Source organism: Mesocricetus auratus, unplaced genomic scaffold (assembly GCF_017639785.1).
Source record: "Mesocricetus auratus isolate SY011 unplaced genomic scaffold, BCM_Maur_2.0 Super-Scaffold_100018, whole genome shotgun sequence".
In the NCBI taxonomy this organism is placed as follows: domain Eukaryota; kingdom Metazoa; phylum Chordata; class Mammalia; order Rodentia; family Cricetidae; genus Mesocricetus; species Mesocricetus auratus.
The window spans coordinates 13,049,342-13,072,823 of NW_024429199.1; the positions used below are offsets into that span (position 1 = coordinate 13,049,342).

Below are 23,482 nucleotides of genomic sequence, written 5' to 3' on the forward strand. Positions count from 1 at the left end.
TAGAAAAAAACAGCAGTCTACAGAATGAGAAAAGATCTTCACCAACTCCATAGCTGAAGAGGACTGATTTCCAGAATATATAAACAGCTCAAGAAACCAGACATCAAGCCGGATGTTGGTGGAGCACGCCTTTAATCCCAGCATTTGGGAGGCAGAGGCAGGCGGATCTCTGTGAGTTCGAGGCCAGCCTGGTCTACAAGAGCTAGTTCAAGGACAGCCTTCAAAGCCATAGAGAAACCCTGTCTCGAAAAACCAAAAAAAAAAAAAAAAAAAAAAGAAACCAGATATCAATAAGTCAAATAATCCAACTAGAAAATGGGGTACAGATCTAAACAGAATTCTCAAATGGCCAAATGGCCAAGAAACACTTAAGGAGATGTTCAACATTCTTGGCTATCAGGGCAGAGCAAATCAAGATGACTCTGAGATTCCACCTAAGAGCTGTCAGAATGGCTAAAATCAACACAAGTGGCAGGTAATGCTGGAGAGGATATGGAACAAGGGGAACACCTCTCCATTGCTGGTGGGAGTGCAAACTTGCACGGCCACTTTGGAAGTAAATGTGGCAGTTTCTCAGAAAAGTGGGAATAAATCTACCACAAGACCCAGTAGTATCACTTTGGGGCATATACCCACAGGATGCTCAATCATACCACAAGGACACTTACTCAACTATGTTAATAGCAGCTTTATTCATAATAACCAGAACCTGGAAACAACCTAAATGTCCCTCAACCAAGGAATGAATAAAGAAAATGCAGTACATTTACAAATGAGTACTACTCAGCTGTTAAAAACAATGACATCAGGAAATTTGAAGGCAAATGGACGGTACTAGGAAAAATCATCTTGAGTAAGGTAACACATACAAAGAAAGACAAATATTCATAAGTGGATATTAGACATAAAGCAAAGGATAAGCAGACTACAGGCCACAACCCCAGAGAACCTAGGTAACAAAGAGGATCCTAAGAGAGACATATATGGATCCACATAGGAAGGGGAAAAAAGACAAGATCTCCTCAGTAAATTCTGAGTGTGGAAGGCAGAGGTGGAGGGCAAAAGGGGAGAGGGGAGGAGAGAATGGGAATGGGGAAAAAACGTACAGTACAATTTAAAAAATGGGAAAAAAGACTATCCCTACTATGTTTCATATTGTGCCAACACTCAACCATAAAACTAAAATAAAAACATGAGATCATGAAACTGTAGTTTAATATGTTCCTTGTTAACCTACCATCATATAGATTAATATTTATGTAAAAGCATAACTACACAGAAATATTAATTTACTTAGTTAATTAGTGCCAAACCTAATTACACTGCACTCTTACAATATTTTGAAAAGCAAGTAAAATGGATTTCACCAGCATTTGAAATCATTTTACCTCTACATGCAAATTAGTTTTCCAATTTTAGTATTTGATAATTTTCCAATTTTTCTATAAACTTTACAATACATCAAGCTTCCTAACACGAACTATAAATAAACAAGAGTAAAACCTATTTAATATTTCTATATTTGTTAATGGCTACAAGTATCACATAATCTATAAATAATAAAAAGTATAATTTTCCTCAAACCTATATGCATATAGTTTAACTTCCTGACAAATGTTTTACCAGAGTATTCAAATGATTTTCAGTTATGTCTAAATTATTCCAACAAACACAATAGAGAGATACTGAACATTATACTTACATGTTGGGAGATTCCTGGCTCAATAAGGAAACTGAGTCAGAGCCCTCTACTGGAGTGGGGATCCTTTCTGATAGCAAGCTTGTCTGAAAAAAAGAAAAAAGAAAAAACAGACTAGTTTGTTTCCCTGCTTTTCTAACTTACAGCACTATTCACAAGATCTCTAATACTGTAGTTTTACTTTTTTTTTTATCCTTAATGCATTTTAACACAATTGCTTTCAAAATTAAATTATCTGGCTCAATGAAGTTAAAAGGCTAAGCAATCCCCTGGACTACACATGGCTCCTGCTCTATTATGTTCTTGAAATCATAACCTCCACAGAAGACTGTGAATCTGTGCACAGAGAAACTCAGCTAAAGCTAGACCTACTAAAAGAGTAGGGTTTGAAGTCGTTCTGTGTCAAGATAAGAAGCAGGAATAGCTAATACAAATCCAAAAGAAGTCATCCTTAGCCTGGCATGGTGGCACACACCTTTAACACCGGCACTCGGGTGGCAGAGGAAGGTAGACCTCTGAAAATTCAAGGCCAGCATTGTCTATATAGTAAGTTCCAGACCAGTTAGAGCTAAATAGTGAGACCCTGTTTCAAATAAGAAAAGAAAGAGAGAGGGGGGGAGGAGGGAGGGAGGGAGGGAGGGAGGGAGGGAGGGAGAGAAAAAGAGAGAGATACATGTCCTATTAAAATATCCTGTCCATACCAGGTGGTGGTAGCATACACCTTTAATCACAGCACTAGGAAGGTAGAGGCAGGCAGATCTCTGAGTTCTGAGTTTGAGGCCAGCCTGGTTGACAAAGCAACACACAGAAAAACCAGTCTTGAAAAAACAAAACAAAACAAAACAAAATCCTGTGCACATTAAGGTATTATACAGTGATGCCAGTAACTGAAATAAAGACCTGCAGGGAGGAAAGGTTTATTATACCTACCTTCCTCCATGCCCTTGCTATAGATTCGTGTAGACCATAAGGAAGCAGCGCCTGCAAGCCTTCACATGTGCCATATATTTGGCGACACACAGAAATAAAAGCTCCTTTAACTATAGGCAACAGTTCCGATCCAGAGAAAACAGAAATATCTTCATCAAGAAGTTTCTTTGAAAACTTGGCTATTATATGAGCACCTGTAGGGCTAAGAAAGAGATCACAGATGTGATTACAAAGCCAAGCAGCCCTAGCTTCATGGAGCACCAGCAAAACAGCCCGTCTCAACGCAGCTCACTTGCTAGTTCTCTTTTAGATATCGCATAGATTTCTGAAAACAAGTCAATATGCCTGATGCACCAATGTGAGCATGACCGTTTCAGCGGATCACGAGAAAAGGTAATCAGACAGGGAGACAGCAAATCTGCACACACTTAGGAGAGACAGATGCCATGCATCCAGGGTCACACATGACTGTTCTTGCTTTTCCAGTGAGCACCTCTTATCGTTGCTACCTCCCTCGTCACAATAACAACACAGCCACCTTACCTCAAAGCTCAAGATTGCTTTCCTGGAAATAATAATGGCACAGACAAAATGCTCCCAATGAGCCAGGAGCTGGTGGTGCAGACCCTTAATCCCAGCACTCAGGAGGCAGGGACAGGTGGATCTCAGTGAGTCTGAGGCCACCCTGGTCTACAAAGCAAGTTCCAAGACAGGTTCCAAAGGCAGAGAGAAACCCTGTCTCAAAACACAAAACAAAAAAATGCTTCCAATGTGAAAGTTATTGTTTTAAGTATTTTAATGTGCTTATGTAGATTTTTCTATAATCCTTTGAAGTTTACAGTTCAGAAAATACATGCACGGTTACAAAAGTAACTTGCACAATATTACATATAATATTAAGAAAAAAACAAGATAACCTAGCCTAACTCCAGAGAAAAGCAATGTTAATACTTTTTCTAGGCTTGAAAAACAGATGGCAAAACAGAAACAAGCATTAAACTTAGAGAACACTCAAGTCTCCAGGTACCTTTGTCCAGTGGCATTACCAACATTTTACCATCCTTGTTCTGTACATGTAACCCAGTGTATGTCTCTAAATAACAAAATTTCCATTTCAAATGAATATATCCACATAAAAACTGTAATTTTTAGTGAGACAGCCCACATCAAACTTCTCTTTATTGTCTTAAAGATGCCATTTTATTTAGATAGCTTTGTGTAAATTATATTTCATACAAGTCCTATAGGTTGTGCTGGGTGATTGAAACTCCCTGCGTGGTTTTTTTTTTGTTTGTTTGTTTGTTTTTTTTTTGGGCCAGGTCATGATTCAGATAATTTTATATTTGTATGACCATTATCCCATAGTATCTTCCAACCCATTTTCTAGTTCCCCAAATGTTCTATAAGATTGTTAGATCTCAATGTTTACTATTTAGTTCTTTATCCCTCCTTGACAAAATAACTTCATTGATGGTGTGTGCCTCCTTCATGAAGCACTTATCTGATGACCCCAATTTAGGTTATACTAAAAATTCGTTTGGCAGATGGCACCAGTCTGACATTTCTAGTAAGAAAGGTTTTTCACCTGATGATTTCAGCCACTATTATGATGATTACCAAGATTTTATGAAGAAATACTACATGCATCTTTTCTGATTCGAGAATTTTGTATGTATTTACTAACTAGCGTTCTTCCACAAAGAACTTTTCCTGTGTAACTTGCTAAAAATACAATGTGGAAAGGAAAGTTGGAAAAATGATCTAATATTTATCAATTTGCAAAATAATAAATGTACTTGGTGTCACAGCAACCTCATTAAGAAACTATTCAGTCCATTTGTGCTTTACTTTTACCATTTTTATATTTTATTATTTTAATACTTCTTAAATCCATGTTTATAGACCTAATATTTTATACCTTATTGCACCCATTATTGTTTGATCCTCATCATCTTTAAAACATTAGAATATCCCTTGAGATACTTTTAGCCCTATCCTGATAGTTTTAAATAGTTTGATTTCTAGAAACAAAATTAGGCAAGGATGATTCTGTATACTTCTTATCCCTGACACAGAAACAGTCATTTCTTCAAGGCTTCATGTCTCCTCTTAGGAAAACAAACAAACAGACAAAAACAAAACAAAACAAAACAACCCACAGGATACAGAGATACCACAATGCAAGGTATCTGCTCACTGTCAATAATATCATTGCTTCTAAGCCTTTTCCATGGTGGTGATCTCAAAAAAAAAAAGTGTAGCTTTTTAAAAGAAAAAGTAAGTTCATAACTGCATTTCCAGTATGAACTGAATAGTCAAGATTTTACTTGTTCCTTTAATTTTATGCTTTTATATCTTACACTAAAAAAAATCTTAGTTAGCAATGCTATTAACTATTCATTCATTATCCATAACAATTTCAAAATAACGTCAATAATGCTTCTAAACATACCAAATGCAGTTGATATTGAAGATTAGCTCACTTACATTACACTCCACTACAAGTTCAATAATGAAGAAGTTACTTGAAGTAATTTTCTTTCTTCATGAATTTGTCACTAACATGACTGTTAAAGTTTACTTACTTGCTTTGTAGGTTTTAAAATTTCTGAGTTTTTTCTTTTTAATTTGTTTAACATTTAGAGCCTAAGCAGTTACTTAATTATAAAGTAAAACCTAAGTATGACCAGTGTATTGATCATTTGTCCACATACACTTTTGTTCTTATCTTCTGTTCCCTAGAAATAACTGTTTTCATTGCCTTTCAGGATGTCATCAATAATTCCCCCCCTAAGCAATAAACAAATGGATGACCCAACTGCCCTGTCTCTGCTTTCTCTTTCTCACTTAATAATATGTCATAAAGCCAACAGCATAAGCAGTCTATAAAAATGCACGCACACACACACACCAGACACACAACAACCTGGAGATCAGAGGACAATTGTAGGAATCAGCTGTCTGGGGTTCTGTCATGTGAGTGTATGAGTCCTTTGGGAAATAAACACAGGTCATCAGGCTTGGCAAGTGGCACGTTTCCCTGCTAAGCCATTTCTGGTCCCCCAATTCCCTTCTACAGCTAGCTAACTGCTCACTCCATTGTTGTAGGAGAAAGCCTGTATGCCGCCATTAACCATGTGACTTACTAGAGGCGCATATGGATGAGGTAATAAAAGGGCGGTTTACCACACCACTAACCACACCCATTTTAGGCATGACTAAAGACGTATATGGCCGGACGTAAAGACGTATACGTACATAGGCGGTGAACTACGTCACTAGCCAGGCCCACTTGTGGGCATGGCTAGGGGGTGTTACGGGGGAAGGCATAAAAGACAGCACACAGGAAGTCTTGGTCTCTTTTCCGGGAGTTCGGCTTCCGGTTCGGCAGCGGGAAAACTACTTGGCTCATCTGGGTTACTTGTTTGGTATCTTGTGAGTAATTTCTACAATAAATACTTAGTTTTACTTTCAGTAAGTGTGTCGCTTATCGTTACAGCATCCTTTGGAGCCTCACATTGTGAAGAAAAAAAAAGAGCCAGACTCTTGTTAATTGCATTTGCAAATATTCCAGTCTTTCTCCTAAGGAAACAATGGGTAAGAACTTTACATAGTGATGATTCGGGGTCACTTCTATTAATTATATCGTGTTTGTCTAACTTCAAAGAGAAAGCCTTTCTTTAAAACAAAACCACTCCCAACACTCAGGAGGGAAGTAGAGAGACATGAGTATCTCTGTGAATTCGAGGCCAGCCTGGTCTACAACGCAAGTTCCAGGACAGAATCCAAAGCTACACAGAGAAATCCTGTCTGAAAAAACAAAAAACAAAAAACCCACATTATACATCAAAACCCTGATTTCATCCAAGTTAACAATATTCATATAGAAACAGAAAAACTAAGTTTTTATATTATTAGTGCCAAGCATACTCACATTCATTTTGTTTTTCTAGTAACTTTATTTTTTTAATTTATAAAAGTATAAAACTTTATTACAAAAACATGCAAATAAATAAAAACATTACACAACAAGATTAACCAGGCTCAAGTCCATTCGTGTTAATGGATTTACTACATGCAGTTACAACTGACTAGCTGAGGGGATCAAGGCTGCTTTCTGGTATCAGTAAGATCTTATTTTTAAAAATGAAAAAAACTACATTTCTAAAGGATTAAGTAATAGATTAAGGAGATCTTAGAATTCATGACAAAATAAAAATCTTCCTCATTAAAAAAAATCATTATGTACTCAGCATCTCCAGCTAAAAAGGACAAATTGAATGCATAACAACTATCTGTTACCTCCATAAACACTAAAATGCATGAGTAAATGTGTAGGAATCCTCAAGGACAAAGAAAAGGGAAAGGATAAAGAGGAAACTTTGGAACCTGGAATACAGAAGAGCACAGTAAACCAGGACTTAGAAAACATCAATCACCAGCCATATACAAAAGTCAGAAATCATCTAATTAACTTCTAAAACATTAGTGGGGGGGGGACAGTAATGATGACTTAAATATCTCTGGAAAAAAAACCAGGACTGAAAGTAAGACCTGCTTGGAAGTAAGTTTAAGGAAAAGCGTTATCCTTCAGATTCCACTTAAAATCGCTAGCCCAGGTACTTCTTGGAAGGCACAGAGAGCAAGTAACACAGGAGGACCTGGTGGAGGTGGCATACTTTTAATCTCAGCACTCAAGAGGCAGAGGCAGGTAGATCTCTGAGGCCAGCATGGTCTACAGAGCTAATTCTAGAATAGCCAGGGATTTATAAAGAAACCCTGTCTTGGGAAAGAAAAAAAAAAGGAAGAGAGGGGGAGGGAAGGAGAGGGGGAGGGGAGGAGAAGGGAAGAGGGGGAGAAAGAAAGAGAGAGGGGAGAGAGAGGTAGGGAAGAAGAGAGGATAGAGGGATAGAGAGAAGGAAGGAAGAGAGAGAGAGAGAGAGAGAGAGAGAGAGAGAGAGAGAGAGAGAGAGAGAGAAGGAAAGACAGACAAACAGGAGGGAAGATGACATCAAAATGGACACACTGATGTTTGAGATCCAGCACAGCTTCCACTCCATCTCTGCTGAGGTGGTTGTGTTTTTCAGGCAGGTAATTGCAAAAGGCTTCATTAGGGCATTCCCAGAAAAATGCTAAGGCACTTTCAATACAATATAAAGACCACAAGTGACAACTGCCCTTGTAACAGTTACAACAGCGTTTTGAAACATCTAAGGAGTAATAAAAGAAACCAAAGGAACAAATAAAGAATAAATGGAAGAACTGAGAAAATACAGGATGACAACTTCATTATCCATGGAAGTGAAAAAAATTTACTGTGCTCCAATAGGAATAAGATGTTCTGCTTAAGCACACACACACACATACACACACACACACACACACACACACACACACACACACACACACACACACACAGAGGCCAGCAAGATTCCTCAGCATGTAAAAGCAATTGCAATAGCCTGAGTTTGATTCCCTGAAACCTATATCAACGCATAAGAACAAAACAAACTCCACAGTGTTGTCCTTTGATACCCACATGTATCTACACATGTATATGCCTATGAACACATGTATGTGCACACACAATCAACAAGATCAAGAACTGACCTTCTGGAAAAAGCCATAAACTTGGTAAGTTTCAAGTTAGCCCTAATAATAATAACAACGAAGTAAAAATGACTAGTACCAGAATGAGAGCAGAGATTTTTCACTGCTGATACCACAGCACTAACAAGATACCCAGAACACATTACTGGCAACTCTTAACCATTAATAAATAACGGCAACATTTCTTTGACAGACACAACCTGCTAAATTTCACACCAAATGAAGTAATTCTGAACAGGTCTATACACCTAACAAAGAAATTAAGTAATTAAACAAACGCCACTTATTGTCTCACTGATGAATTCTGCCAAATACTTACAGAAGTTATAACAGTTCTCTACAATTCCTTTCAAAAGACAGAAACAGGAGGTATCATTTCTAACTTACGAAACCAGCTTTGTATTAATATCAAACAACAAAGATATTCTGGGTTTCAGCGGCTGATATTATGTGTCAGCATGGCAAAGATCCTCTGTACCCACAAGAAACTCAACGCCACAGTGGGGAAGAGGAATATTCCCAACCAAGCATGATTTACTCCCTGAGTAAGACTGCTTGGCACTTAAAAAACCAATTAATGTCAGGCCTGGAAAGATGGCTCAGTGGCTGCTCTTCTAGAGGTCCTGAGTTCAATTCTCAGCAATTACATGGTGGCTCACAACCATCTATAATAGTATCTGATGCACTCTTCTGTCATGCAGGCATACATGCCAATAGGGCACTCATATACAAAGATGAATAAATCTTTAAAGAAAATAAAGCAGAATTCTCCAAAAACTTAACATAATTCATCATATCAATAGGCTAAAGAGAACGGAGACTGCCTGTGGCAATGTCATTTATAGAGACAGGAACTAGAGCACAACTAGCTATCTACCAACAAGGGGGAGGGGCAGTCTGAATAAATCACAGCAAAGTAAGTAAGAATATACAGCTACAATACAATGATGCTTCATTCTGTACAACCACAAGAAAACATCCATGTGGTAGTTAAGAACTGAGATTTAGGGTAAAGGATATGGTGTCATTTTTACAAACCAGAGTAGACACATTTATAGGTTCACAGGTTTGCCCAAGTATCACACCATCAGAAGTGCAGACCCCTGGGCTACCAGTGGCAAAGGAGGAGCTAGGACTGAGTGACAGCAGAGGAGGGAAGGGGGGTGTGGCTTCTCCTCTGAATCTGTCTGACTGACACCACAGATCTGAGGCTTCAAAAGTCTGTAAGAGGGTCTTGGGGAGCAGGTAAGAAAGTGTGGATTCCCATCCGGAAAGCTGCCTGCTACATAATAGTGAGCTAAGATTGTGTAGTAATCCTTGCAATTACTATAAGTAACTACTACAGTAATTACCATAAGTAACTCTACTTTCAGGGTACCCAACACCCTCTTCTGCCCTCCAGGGGATGTGCATGCACATGGCGCACCCAAACTCATGCAGGCACTCACACCTGTATACTCATAAAAACAATAGATAAATATTTTAAAAGATTATATCAACGCTGACTTAATATGTCACTAGTACCGGCTTGGGAAACCTAACCATACATAAATAGTTACACAGATTAACATGTCCACGCACCTTACTTCTTCAGAAGAGTTCATATTTTCTCCGTAAAGAAGTAAAATAAGTCCTTCTTCCACAGAAGCAATTCTTGCCAAAATATCAGCTATGTGAATTAAAGCTGTTTCGGAATAATCTGGAGCAGCCTGCACATTAAAAAAAAAAAAAAAAAGACAAGACAAGTCATATAGTTTTATGATGCGGCAGGGGAGGTACATAGTCTAATAAAGTTATACGGTTGCCACAACAACAGAGACCTTAATGACTTCTGCTTGTGAAACAATATGTCTGAGTCAAATGTGTCATTAGACTCTATGTTTTTACCAGCGGAGCTGATGAGGCAAATAAATCCATGATTTTCACCTAAGCCAGCTACTGTGAATCACTGCCTCTATTACAGCTTCATGGATCATCCTGGATACCAAATGCTATGGCTCCCTTCCCACCTGCAGTGTCTTTTCTTTTCAGTTAGGACATTCCTAAAGATTTATCATGATACATATGGTGTCTAATGCACTATGATTTTGTCATATTGGTATAATCCCCTTATATAACTAACTAGGTAAAGATTGACTACTCAGCATAGACTGTATATGGAAACTCTGTCCCAAGGGGGAAAAATCATATGTATGTGAGTATGTGTGTGTATGTGTGTGTGTGTGTACACGTGTGTGTTTGTATATACATATGTATGTATGCATGTATGTGTGTATATGAGTGTGTTTATGGATGTATATATGTGTGTGTATTGTGTGTATATATGCACACAGAAAATATAGAGATGTAGACACACACACACACACACACATACACACACACACACACACACACACACACCGGACTACCCAGCCAACTGTTATAGGTAATCTATTTTCATATAAACTACTTTTCTTTAAACTTCTACATAGAACGTGTTCCTTCTCTCATATATATTAATGTAATGTTATATCTGTGCCCAAATATTCTGTCATGCATACAGTTTTGCTTTAGAAGTTTCTGTTGCTCATGTTAAATATCTGCTGTTTAGACAGTGATGAGAGCAGTCTTCTTACAGGCATGCCTTACTGTCTTCTGGATTGGTAATAACCAAAACTTAGCACTGCCAGAGCAGGGGCTCAATGTCTTAACTTAGGTACTAGATGTCTAACTTTGTATCAGTGGCCTAGTCTACACTCAAGAAAGACAACTCAAAACCAGCAAGATGGCACACAGGGTAAGAGCGTTTGCCATCGAGCCTGATGACCTGAGATCAAATCCCTGGGTCCCATGTAGTGGAAAAAGAAAAGGGTTGCACAAGTGGTCACCTGATCTCTACATGTGAACATAGCATGTGAATTCACTCCCAAATGAACAGACGGAAGGACGGATGGATGCATGGATAAATGTAGTACCAAAAAATGCAAATAATCATTTCAACACAAGGACAACTATAGAAGAACATAACACAGGAATGCAGAGAAGAGAAGAAAACACCTTAGTCTGCACAGGAGGCATGTATTCAAGCACAGCAGGTTTCATTCAGGGAGGGGACACTTGAAAAAACAGAATGAGCATACCATAACTTTGTTTAGAAAATGTAAACAATATACATACACAGACAATTTGGTAAATGCAAAGTTAAAACCAGTGACATTTATACAGCAAGCAACAATCAATGAAGTATTTTATAACCCAATGAAGTGTGGCCCAGGAGGGCAAAGAAACAGGTAAAGATCCTGCAAAGCAGATAATAGACATGAACCTCCTCGTGTACTCTAAGTCACCGACAAGAAGTCTAAGTCAGAGAAGTGTAGAGCTTTGTTGGACACAGGGCTATCCTGGTGAGGACACCAGCTTCACCAGGTATTGGGTGTCCGGCATGGGCAGGTGCTTCCCACAGCCTCAGTTTACTCTTTGGTGAAATTCTCTAGCATAAGGAAGTACACAGTGTGAGCTGTGAAGACAGCGTGGTTGTTCTCATCAGCTCTGAGAGCACACAGTGTGAGCTGTGAAGACAGCGTGAGGAGCACACAGTGTGACTGTGAAGACAGTGTGGCTGTTCTCATCAGCTCTGAGAGCTCACAGTGTGACTGTGAAGACAGCGTGAGAGCACACAGTGTGAGCTGTGAAGACAGCGTGGCTGTTCTCATCAGCTCTCAGAGCACACAGTGTGAACCATGAAGACAGCGTGGCTGTGGCTGTTCTCATCATCTCTGAGAGCACACAGTGTGACTGTGAAGACAGCGTGAGAGCACACAGTGTGACTGTGAAGACAGCGTGAGAGCACACAGTGTGACCGTGAAGACAGTGTGAACTGTTCTCATCAGCTCTGAGAGCACACAGTGTGACTGTGAAGACAGCGTGAGAGCACACAGTGTGAACCGTGAAGACAGTGTGAACTGTTTAGCCCTTGGGCTACACACGCCTTCTTTCTCACACTAGTTCTTCCTACTTTGCAGACTTGGCTCTTCGGGAAAATAATCATATTTCCAAAAGCTATAAAACTGTCGTTAAAATACTTAAGACATTCACAAGATTTATTACAGTCACAAGGCAAATAGCTTCTTAATAGAATAACTTTTTCCTAAGTTTTTCACATCAACAGATCTAAGTTTGATTGGAAAAAAAAATAAGATGTAGTAGTATGTGCAATCCCGCCTCCTGTCATAACTAATACATCAAATAACTGTACAAACTATGATTTAACAAATAAGGATCCATATGAGCAAAACAATTCATATAATAAAACATCTCCACCACGTCAGAAATAAAGATCCACCGAATATGAACCTATACTAGTCATTGAAGAGGTTCCTTTCCTTGTTGGTGACACCCACCGCAGTTCCTTTCATCAAGTTGTGAATGGGCTGGAGAAGTGCCTCTGTCACTGTGCTGTTGTATAAGCACTCAACAGCACACTCTTTCTGGTCACAGAGGATCCGCAAGATGTCAGTCACCATACTTGCAGGAGAATAATTCTCTGAGAAACAGAAAAAAAAAAAAAAGGTGAACGTCAAAACACTGCCTTAGAACTGCTTTTCACTGTGTATGATCTACCATTCCACAAAGTTCACAGGAAATCTAGTTGACCTAAAAATCATACATGGAAAGCTCAGAAGATGACAACTACAGCCTGAAACTTAAACTTACCATCTCAATCAGCTTACTATCTCTTCAGTCTAATACAAAAAAAGATGACAAAAGACAATATAACATTCTTCAGTTAGACACTAAATGAAACATTGATACTGAAGAAGATATGGCTGAAAGAAGAATCAACTTTTTGCTTCCAAGAAAACAAATTCACTATATTCACTTTTGTTCATTTTTGTGATGCACTCAGGTATATGAGCTTAGCAGGAAATTAAAGCATGTAGATAAAACTATGAGCAGAAAGAAGCCAAACAGAACTGACACTTCCAGAAGGCACTATTCCAAAGGGCAGGGAAAACAGGGAGTTCCTCCTTGAAAACCGACCTAGAAAGCCAAAAGTGTGCAAACTGTGACATGGTTGGAATGGCCACTGAAATAAATGGGATGTTTTAATATTAGAGGGTTAATCAAACCTCCTCACATGAATGTGATATGAGTGGCCTAGAAAGAAACAGTACAAAACTATCAGGGTTTTTAATTCATGTTACAGTAGTCTTCATTCCATAAGCATGCTAAGTTCATAAGTGAACCTCAACAAAAAGGATTTAGCAATTTCTTTTTAAATCAGTTCCAGATGAGAAACCCTGTTTCCAATGGCAAACACTATCTACTAGCACATAGCTTATTCACATGATCAAGTAAATGCCTACTGAACAACGCACCAAGCATTGCAGTGTGAGAAGACAGATAGTCAACTAAACACTAAGCCAAACTACTGATTGTTTTTTAACAAGGAAAGATCATTTTGATTATAAGTGATGCTGTGCAAGCATATAGCAGGGGACTTCAGCTAGCATACCATTTGTGTAGATGCTGTAAAAACAAAAGAGGGTCTTGGAGCCCAATTAAGAGCAGTAAACTATGATAACCACACAGACAGAAAATACCTACTGGCTAATACAAATATTCTCTGACTAATATGTAGGCCAACCCATTTTTTGTCTTACTTACTCCAGTTGTTCTCAGAATTTGTTCTAGCATTTCCAACCTATTTCCCAATTTTAGAAGACCATGGTCTAGATTTTTATTTCTGCTATTGTGTTTCACCTTGAAGATTTTTATTGATATACAAAGGAAAGTAGAAGTTATTTTAAATAGTAATAATTTGACCATTTTTACAAGTTGGTCAATATACAATTTTGCAATATACAATATTGTAAATGGCAATTTACAATAAAACATGAAGGGTTTTTCTTTTTCTTTACATTTAACAAAAAAAATCCTGGAATGACTTAAATTTAGATTTGAGCCATGTGATTGTGCCTTAATTCTTCCCTCATGAAGTAAGAAAGCATTTCATTTATTTTTGACTTGAAAGGAGTCCATAGTTGAGTGACTCGGAATTTTGAAAGATTTGGGATTTTAAAAGACATCCACTATATTAAGACTGAATATTTTAAATTTTTAAACTTTCTTTGTATTTATTCTTTGTGTCTTCACATCATTCATCTCAATCCCATTCATTCCCCATCCCTTTGTACCTACCCTCTGCCCTTGCAAGCCCCCAAAAATAAAATAAAGTTTAAGATGAAAAAAGAAGAACAAAGGGGGAAATATCTCATCACAGACAGTGCAGCATGACATAAATGAGTCACACAGTAAACCCTTTTATCCATGTATCTTAAAGTGCAAGCATTCATTGCAAACAGTCATTGGTCTGCTTCCAGGACTCTGGTTTCTCCTACACTATAGATGTTGAGCACCCAATGGGGTTCCTCTCGGATATTCTACTGTTGCCCTGTGTCATGGACATCCTGCAGCTTTGGGTCTGTAGGACAAGACATTCTGCATGCTCCAGCAGATTGTAGATGAGGTGGATGTTGGGGTGGATCAACTCATAACCCTGGTTCTGGGCCAAGATAGTTACAGTGTTGTTCAGTCTGCCAGATCCCCCCCCCAACCCACCCAATCATCCCCCAAAACTACCGGGTGAGTTCTCCAGCACTACCCTGGCTAGTTCACCCTTGCAGGGATGAGCAAGATGTGGGGCGAGTTTTCCTTTTTCATGTCCTCAGGGTTGGCTTTCCCACACCTACATCTTTAGGGCTACCTCTACTGTGTTGCCCAGGCCAGGTGTAGGGGCCACTCTCCCAAGTGCTGCATGATGAGGGAAGCGACTGAATTTTTAAGTGTCTGAATTTTTAAAGACAGTGGGACTTTTAAAATTTGGAATATTATATACTGTGATATTCCTACTAATGTTAGATCTTGGGGATGAATGAGAAAGGAAAGGTTGTAGTTTAATAGTGATGTGTTTGTGTGTCAAGTAGACAAAGGGTCAGTTGTGCTAGCTGGGTTTATATCAACTTGACACAAGCTAGAGTTACTTGAGAAGAGGGAACCTTAACTGGGGAAATGCTTCAAGAAGATCAGCCTATAGAGAGGACTATAGACCATTTTCTAATTCAATTGATGTGGGAAGGTCCAGGCAATTGTGGGTGGGGCCAGCACTGGGCAGATGGTTCTGGGTTCTATAAGAAAGTAGGCTGTCTGAGACCCCACCTTCTGGAATGCCCAGCTTCAGGTGAGCTCCAGTCCTTCTGGGACCCCTCCCACACCCATCTCATACTCCCTCAATCTTCCAGGCTGGCCTGCACCTGGCATGGAGAGCACCCACCCACACAGGAAAGGCATCAGTCCTTCCACACCCTACCCCCAGAAAGCCCAACTTCAGGTGAACTTAGGTCCTCTTAGGGACCCCTTCCCTGTCCATCACCCACTCCCACAATCTTCCAGAGGCTTCTCCAGGCATTGAGAAGACCTGCCCACACAAGAAAGACATCAGTCCTCAAGGACCCAACCCGCAGCTCTCCCCACACCTGCACGCCCAGTCCCAGGAGACCTTGGGTCCTCCTGGGACTCCTCCCTGGACCACCACCCACTCCTTCAATCTTCTGGGCTGCTCCTGGCATCAAGAAGACCCGCCCACACAGGAAAGTCATAAGCCATTCCAGACCCTACCCTCCAACGTGCCCAGCTTCAGGATAGATGTCAGTCCTTCCAGACCCCACCCTCCAGTTTGCACAGCTTCAGCTTCGGGAAAGGAGACCAGAGAAGAAGGAAAGACCCCACCTGCACAACCTGGAAGAAGAGACGGGAAGAAGACTGAATAGGATTAAGAACTCATTCAGCAATAGAAAGACTAACATGAATCCACCAGAATCTAGAGACCCCACACCAGCAAGACCTGAAAAGCACAACTTAGATGAAGCAGAAGAGACAGACCTTAAAAATTATTTTCTGAAGATGATAGAGAGCCTCAAAGAGGAAATGAGGAAATTCCTTAAAGAAATGGAAAAAAAAATACATGAAATGGAGGAAAAGACGAACCAAAAAATTCAAGAAATGAACAAATCTCTTAAAGAATCTAAAGAGTACCAAGAAAAAACGACCAAACAAATGAAGGAAACAACTCAAACAGTTGAAGCTAAAATAGAAACAATAAAGAAAATACAGGATGAGGGGATGCTGGAAACAAAAAAGCTAGGTAAACGATCAGGAACTACAAATGCAAGCAGCACCAACAGAATACAAGAGATGGAAGAGAGAATCTCAGGTGTTGAAGAGAAGCTTCTGTAAGGCAAAGGACACAGTCAACAAGACAAAAAGGCAGTCCACAGAATGGGAAAAAATATTCACTAACCCCACATCTGACAGAGGGCTAATCTCCAAAATTTACAAACAACTCAAGAAGCAAGTCTCCAAAACACCAAATGATGCAATTAAAAAGTGGGGTACAGAACTAAATAGAGAATTCTCAATAGTGAAGTCTAAAATGACTGAGAGACACTTGAGAAAGAGCTCAACATCCTTAGCCATCAAGGAAATGCAAATCAAAACAAGTCTGAGATACCATCTTACTCCTGTCAGAATGGCTAAAATAAACAACACCAATGACAGTTTATGCTGGAGAGGATGTGGAGAAAGGGGAACACTACTCCACTGCCGGTGGGAGTGGCAACTCTTACAGCCACTTAGGAAATCAGTATCGAGATTCTTCAGCAAAATGGGAATCAATCTACCACAAGATTCAGCAATTCCACTCTTAGGCATATATCCAAAAGATGCAAATTCATACAACAAGGATGTCTGTTCCACTATGTTCATAGCAGCATTATTTGTAATAGCCAGAACCTGGAAGCAACCTAGATGCCCCTCAGGTAAAGAGTGGATAAAGGAAAGGTGGTACATTTACACAATGGAGTACTACTCAGTGGAAAAAAACACTGGAATCTTGAAATTTGCAGGCAAATGGATGGCACTAGAAGAAACCATCCTGAGTGAGGTAACCCAGTCACAAAAAGACAAACATGGTATACTCACTCATATATGGATTTTAGACATGGATCAGGGGAGTACCAGTCTGTAATTCCACTGACAGAAATTCCATTGCAATTCTACTGGGAAACAGGAAAGAACCTAAGAGAGATATGCATAGTACCCCAGAGAAGAAGAATGAGGCAGGATCTCCTGAACAATTTGGGAACATGGCAGGGGGTGGGGAAAAGTTGGAGCTGGGAAGAAGAGAGAAGAGGAGATAGTAGGTCATGGGGGAACAGGAAGGTTGAGTTGGGGGTAGAATAGGGGGAGAGCAGGATGAGAAATACCATAATAGAAGGAGTCACAGGTTTTAAGAGAGATCTGGCACCAGTGAGACCTCTAGTGATCTACAAGGATGACCCAACTGGGAAGCTAAGCAATAGTGGAGAGACTACCATAAATGCCCATTCCTGATAATTAACTTGACCCTATATGTCATCCTAGAACCTTCATCCAGTGACTGATGGAAGCAGAGGCGAATACCCACAACTAAACACTGAACTGAACCCCTGGGACCCAGTGACAGAGAGAGAGGAGCGATGAGCAAATGAGCTAAGAATGGGCTGGCGAAACCAGCAGAGACAGCTGACCTGAATAAGCGGGAGCTCTTGGATCCCATACCGACAGCTGGTGGGCCAGCATGAGACTGATCCAGACCCCTGAGTGTGAGAATCAGTAAGGAGACCTGGGCAACCTATGGGGCCCTGGGCAGTAGATCAGTATTTATCCCTGGCATACAAATGGACTTTGTGTGACCATAACACAAAGAGGCATGCTCTCTCAGCCTGGATGTTTGGGGGAGGATCTGGACCCTGCCCTGAGCGAAATGACAGACTCTGGATATCCCCTATGCGGAAGGAAGTGGGAATAGGGTGGGAGGCTGAGCGGGTGGTAGGGGAGTGCAGGAGGAGGGGAGAGAGAGGGAACTGGGATTGACATGTGAAGCAAGATCTTTTCTAAAAAAAAAGTAATAAAAATATTTTTAAAATTTAAAAAAATAATGAAAGGAGAAAAAAAAAAGACAGCAGGCTGAGCAAGCCAGTAAGCAGCACCCCTCCACGGCCTCTGCATCAGCTCCTGCCTCCAGGTTCCTGTTTGAGTTCCTGTCCTGACTTCCTTTGATGATGAACATTGACATGAAAGTGTAAGCCAAACAAACTCTTCCCGCCACAAATTGCTTTGGTCATAGTGTTTCATCACCAAAAAAGCAACCTGAAGTAAGACAAACCAAAACAGACAAGGCAAAGAAAACATCTTGAAAGCACAAAGAGCATAAAATAACAAAATGGGAATACATCTATCAATCAAATTTCTCTTGATATCACTTTGAGAATATTGATATTAAGAAAACAATAAAATTCTCAGTCAAACCGACTCTAAATTAAAACATTAACACATTATAACTATCTTAAAACATCTATGAAGAAAATCAAATTCCACGGCTTACTTCAGAACCAATGCAATGTCTTACATGTGTAAGGAATCTTAATAAACCTATTTACCAAAATTGATAAGTAACTCAAAAAGAGAACTTTCTAATGTTTTGAATGTTTCTTTCCCTCTATTTAAAAGAGATGCATCATTTCCAGTACTAATTAATCAATCAGTCAATCTGATTGATTTAGGGAGGGGGGGGCATTTACCTGAATATGCAACTGATGTCATCTTTGGACAGCTTGGTGAATAATAGATGAGTTGAGTAAACAAAACCAGCAGATTTGTGACAGACACGGACTCTTTACAAAAGAAAAAAAGAAGTGATTTGTAAAATGCTTACAACCTAAAAAACATTTACCTACATCCACTCTCCTGAAAGATTGCATCACAGTTTCTATGTGAACCCAGGCAGAAGAGAGCTATGATCCCACACACATTACTCCAGAATAGAATGCAGTCAGAAGAGCTCCTGCCCCACTGTCTTGCTTTGCTAAACACAGTTCTGACATCTGTTTGGAGATGATCATTGAAATCCACAACAGATGCACGAGTCTCACCATTGGCTATTTGAGTTAATTCAACTATGATAAGTAAAATTCAGCTTAATATGTTGGTTCAGCTAACTTTTTTAGCACAGTAGAACAAGGTCAGCATTTTTTTCCATGAAATTCTTCCTTGAAGTTGTTACAACAACTTCAGCTTTGTGTCCAAATCCTCTCAATCACAAGCACTCAAGTTGACTACTGTAGCATGCGGTGGCCATACACAATCAACAAATAAATGAATAGTGTAAGCCATGAGTACTGAGAATTCATATTTTCCACAAGCCACAAAATAGTCTATTTTTTAATAGTTAAAAGACATTCCTGGCTCACAAGCATGCAGAGCAGATGGCAGGCCAGGTTTGGCCCACAGGCTACAGTTTACCGAGACCTGCTATAGAAGCTTTCATTAAAACATTCTGGGAAAAAAAAAACTATGTAATTTAAAGTTGATTGCTGGTCTCTGTTATTCTCAAACTCAGTTTTGAAATGAGCTGGGATTCTTGATAGAGAGAAATATAATCATTAAAAGAACATAAACTGCTAAATTTATAATAGTTGAGAAGCATGTAAAGCTAAGTTGAATACCTACAAAAATATCAAGGATAGTCACTAGTTTTTCTAGTTCTGTAAAAGCCAGCAATATCATATGAAATACTCCTTCTGTAATTTAAGAGCTCATATTGTCCCCACACTATTTTAAACTATATGACATAGCCTTGAACATTGTATGAGAAGTACATAATGCCCTGTCTGTTCTCAAAGAGCTCAAATAGATTAGGGCAAATAAAACAACTGGACAAGAGGTTTCATGACAAATAGACTCTGTAACAGCATCAATAAACTAGAGTTCGCATGACCAGATTCTGTAAGGTTAACAAGCTAAGGATGGATTTTCCACTATTAAAATGCGTCAGGGGTCCCAAAAACCACATTCAGATTTGATTGAGTTGTTAGACCCACAGACCCCAAACAATCATGTTCACATGACACATTACAATAAAACTATGCAAAGCAAAATCAAAAAGAAATTCAGAGCAAACCAGGCACAACCTTGTGAGGGTCTCTCCCAGGGGAACCATGCAGAATGCATTTAATCCCTCCAGAAAACCTCACTAGGGATGCAGTGATGCAGGTTCTTATGGGGAGGAGGGTGAGCACATATACACCCTCTGCCTGTACATGTCAATAATTCAAACTCCCAAAAGCAAACCTGGTGTTCAGCATAAACAGCAATGCTGTACAAAGAGTTTAGGTGCCGGGGGTAGTATACAAACAATTTAAGCACCCTCACCAGTGCTGGGTGGGACTAGCATGAGTCCAACTCCCCATATGCCTTGCATGCCTTGCAAACAAGCCATTCTAAGGAAAGCAGTCAGGGGCATACTGTGCTAACTTTCTTGCATGACCAGAAACACACCATATTATCCACCAAGGCCATAATATTTACTGTCACTTTTCAGAAGGTTAGCTGAACTCTGCTCTATACTGTGTTCCTAATACAGACAGAATGTCTTAGAGGAATTGAAGATAACTGATCTCAATTTGCTAAATTAAACGAGACAGAGTAAAAACAATATAATAATATATGATATGCTACTCTCCCCAACACCATCTTATGTTCTGGCTGTTCTGTGTCAATTTGATACAAGCTAGAAAATCATTTGAGAGGACAGAAACGTGGGTGAGAAAATGCCCTTCATATGATCAGGCTGTAGGCAAGAGTATAAGGCATTTTCTTAATTAGTGATCAATGCAGGAGGGCCCAACCCATTGCGAGTGGGGCCATCCCTGAATTGGTGATCCTGGGTTCCCTAAGAAAGCAGGTTGAGCAAGCCAGGAGAGCAAGCCAGTAAGCAGCATCCCTCCATGGCCTCTGCATCAGCTCCTGCCTCCAGGATGCTGCCCTGAGTTCCTGCCATGGTTTCCTCAGTGATGGACTTAGACGCTGTAAAATGAAATAAACCCTTTCCTCCCTAAGTTGCTTTTGGTCATGGTATTTTATCACAGCAACAGAAAACTGAACTAAGTCAGAAATTCCCAAGTTGTCATATTAATATCTCAGTATAAAGCTTAATGTAACTTTTAGAGTTCCACAGATTTTAAAAATTCAAAAAGTTTAAAAGTTTAGTCTCTTTAAGATATGCAACATTCCTAAAATATCCAGTCTCTCTATAATATCTGCTGTCCCTCTAAAATGTCCAATATCTCTGTAAAATTCCTAAGTCTAAAATTCAAAAGTCTCTCTACTGTAGACTCCTATTGTAAGGATTCAGGCATTATGCTGGCCTGCCCCTGTCACCTGGCAGAATACACTCAGGCAGTACCCTGGTCAGTCCAGGTGCAAAGGACCCCTACAAAAAAAAAGACCCCCGCCCACTTATGCTCTCTTTCCCGCTGTTCTCCTGGGGAAGACAGGACTTTTCCTGTCTCCCTCTTCTCTTCTGTCCTCTCTCTGTCTCTGTGTCTCTTTACCTCTTTTCTCTTTCCTTCCCCCTCCCTCCCCTTTCTAATAAAACTTCTCACAAAGCTCTGTCTGGCATGTTTGTTCCCCTGCCTCGGTCACCCTCGCCTGCCATGGAATCCGCCGAGGTTCCCCTTGAGCTTTATCATACCACCTATAAAATGTGTCATACTTTCTTACTGAGGACACAGTGACAGTCAAATCAAAGCACAACAAACGTTCAGTGGTGTAAAAATTTCGGTGTTTGATGCAGGGGACCCAGTCACAGTCCTCTGACTCCAAGGGGCTCCATTTGGCCAGCTCTGCTATGCACATCACAAAAAGCTTGTCTTGGAGGCTCAGAATGGCTCACTCCACAGCTGCTGCTATCCTTGGTGGTAGCACCCTGGTACTAGTCTCTCAAAATACTAGTCTCTCCTGCGACTTTGACCCTGCCATTTGGTGATACCCACCATCTTAGGGCTTCTACTATAATTAACGCGCATCTTCACCAATGGCTTCTCCTATACTCTCACATGCCAAGCCTTGCTTGCTCTCCATGACCTGGTCTTGCCCTGAAAACCTGTCAGTACCCAGCTAACTCCTCCTCATTACCAAGTTCGGCTGCCAGCACACGGAACAGCTTTGGCCACGTCTGGACCACAGCTTCTGTGTGCTGACCCTGAGGAAACACTTCCTCAGAAGATTTTGCCTCACTGCTTCTGTTGTCTTCTAAATGCAGCTGATTCTTCAGTCCTAGGTGACCAGCAGAGCAAAGGTTTCTCTTTAATGATTGTTAATTCACGCTATCAGTCAAACTGCCCCAGTAGAATCATTAAGGAATTCTGCAACATCCCTCTGAAACTTTACAAGCTAGGCCTCCATTATCTGTTCTCAACATTCTTAACATCTAAATACCCACAGAAGAGCCCACAGAGCTTTGAGCATTCAATGGCCTTTCAAGCCCAAAGTCAGTCCACAATCCTCATGCAAACAATATGGCCAGGTCTGTCACAGCAATACTCCACAATCTAGTACCAATTTCTGGCTCAGTCTGGTTTTCTGTTGCTGTAATGAAACACCATAAATCAAAAGCAACTTGGGGAGGAAAGGGTTTATTTCATTTTAAAGCGTCTAAGTCCATCACTGAGGAAACCATGGCAGGAACTCAGGGCAGCATCCTGGAGGCAGGAGCTGATGCAGAGGCCATGGAGGGATGCTGCTTACTGGCTTGCTCTCCTGGCTGGCTCAACCTGCTTTCTTACAGACAAGAGCACCAGGCTTGCTCCTCACACAACCATCACTAATTAAGAAAATGCCTTACAGGCTTGTCTGCAGTCTGCTCTTACAGAGGCATTCGCTCAGCTGAGGTTCTCTCCTCTCAGATGACTCTATCTTGTGTCAAGGTGACACGAGAGAAGGGGGGGAGGAAAGAGAGAAACTATTGAGCACATTCACGTCCTAGCATCACAAAATTTCATCATCATTGATATAATGACTCAATTTTTACAAGCTGAAAAAAAAGCACAAGATGAGAGGTTTCCCCAAAATGTCACAATCTGTAGGCTAGCCAGAATTTTTTAAAAGACCTTCTAGTTTTATATTCAGAATTGAATTACCAAGTATGTCTAGCCTAGGGTTCTCAAAAGAGAAATATGAAAATAATTAAATACATATACAGTAATAAGCATACACTGAAACTGAAAAAACAAATAAAGACAGAAAGAAAAAATTCTCAACAGTACATATGGCTAAAAGGTATGTAGCTAACTGCCTATGCTGGTGAGTTTCTTTTGTAGACATAAT

The 23,482-nt window shown here is 40.0% G+C and overlaps 1 protein-coding gene across 1 annotated transcript in view; it reads right to left on the bottom strand.

Moving 5' to 3' along the window:
• Tbc1d32 (TBC1 domain family member 32) overlaps window positions 1–23,482 on the bottom strand; it is a 202,417-nt gene that overhangs the window by 118,617 nt on the left and 60,318 nt on the right. Inside the window, exons 13-17 of the mRNA XM_005073305.4 lie at window positions 18,898–18,990; window positions 12,619–12,761; window positions 9,821–9,948; window positions 2,630–2,831; window positions 1,703–1,785 (exon numbers count right to left, since the gene is read on the bottom strand). Of these exons, the coding sequence (XP_005073362.1) occupies window positions 1,703–1,785; window positions 2,630–2,831; window positions 9,821–9,948; window positions 12,619–12,761; window positions 18,898–18,990 (649 nt within the window). The remainder of the gene's footprint in view (window positions 1–1,702; window positions 1,786–2,629; window positions 2,832–9,820; window positions 9,949–12,618; window positions 12,762–18,897; window positions 18,991–23,482) is intronic.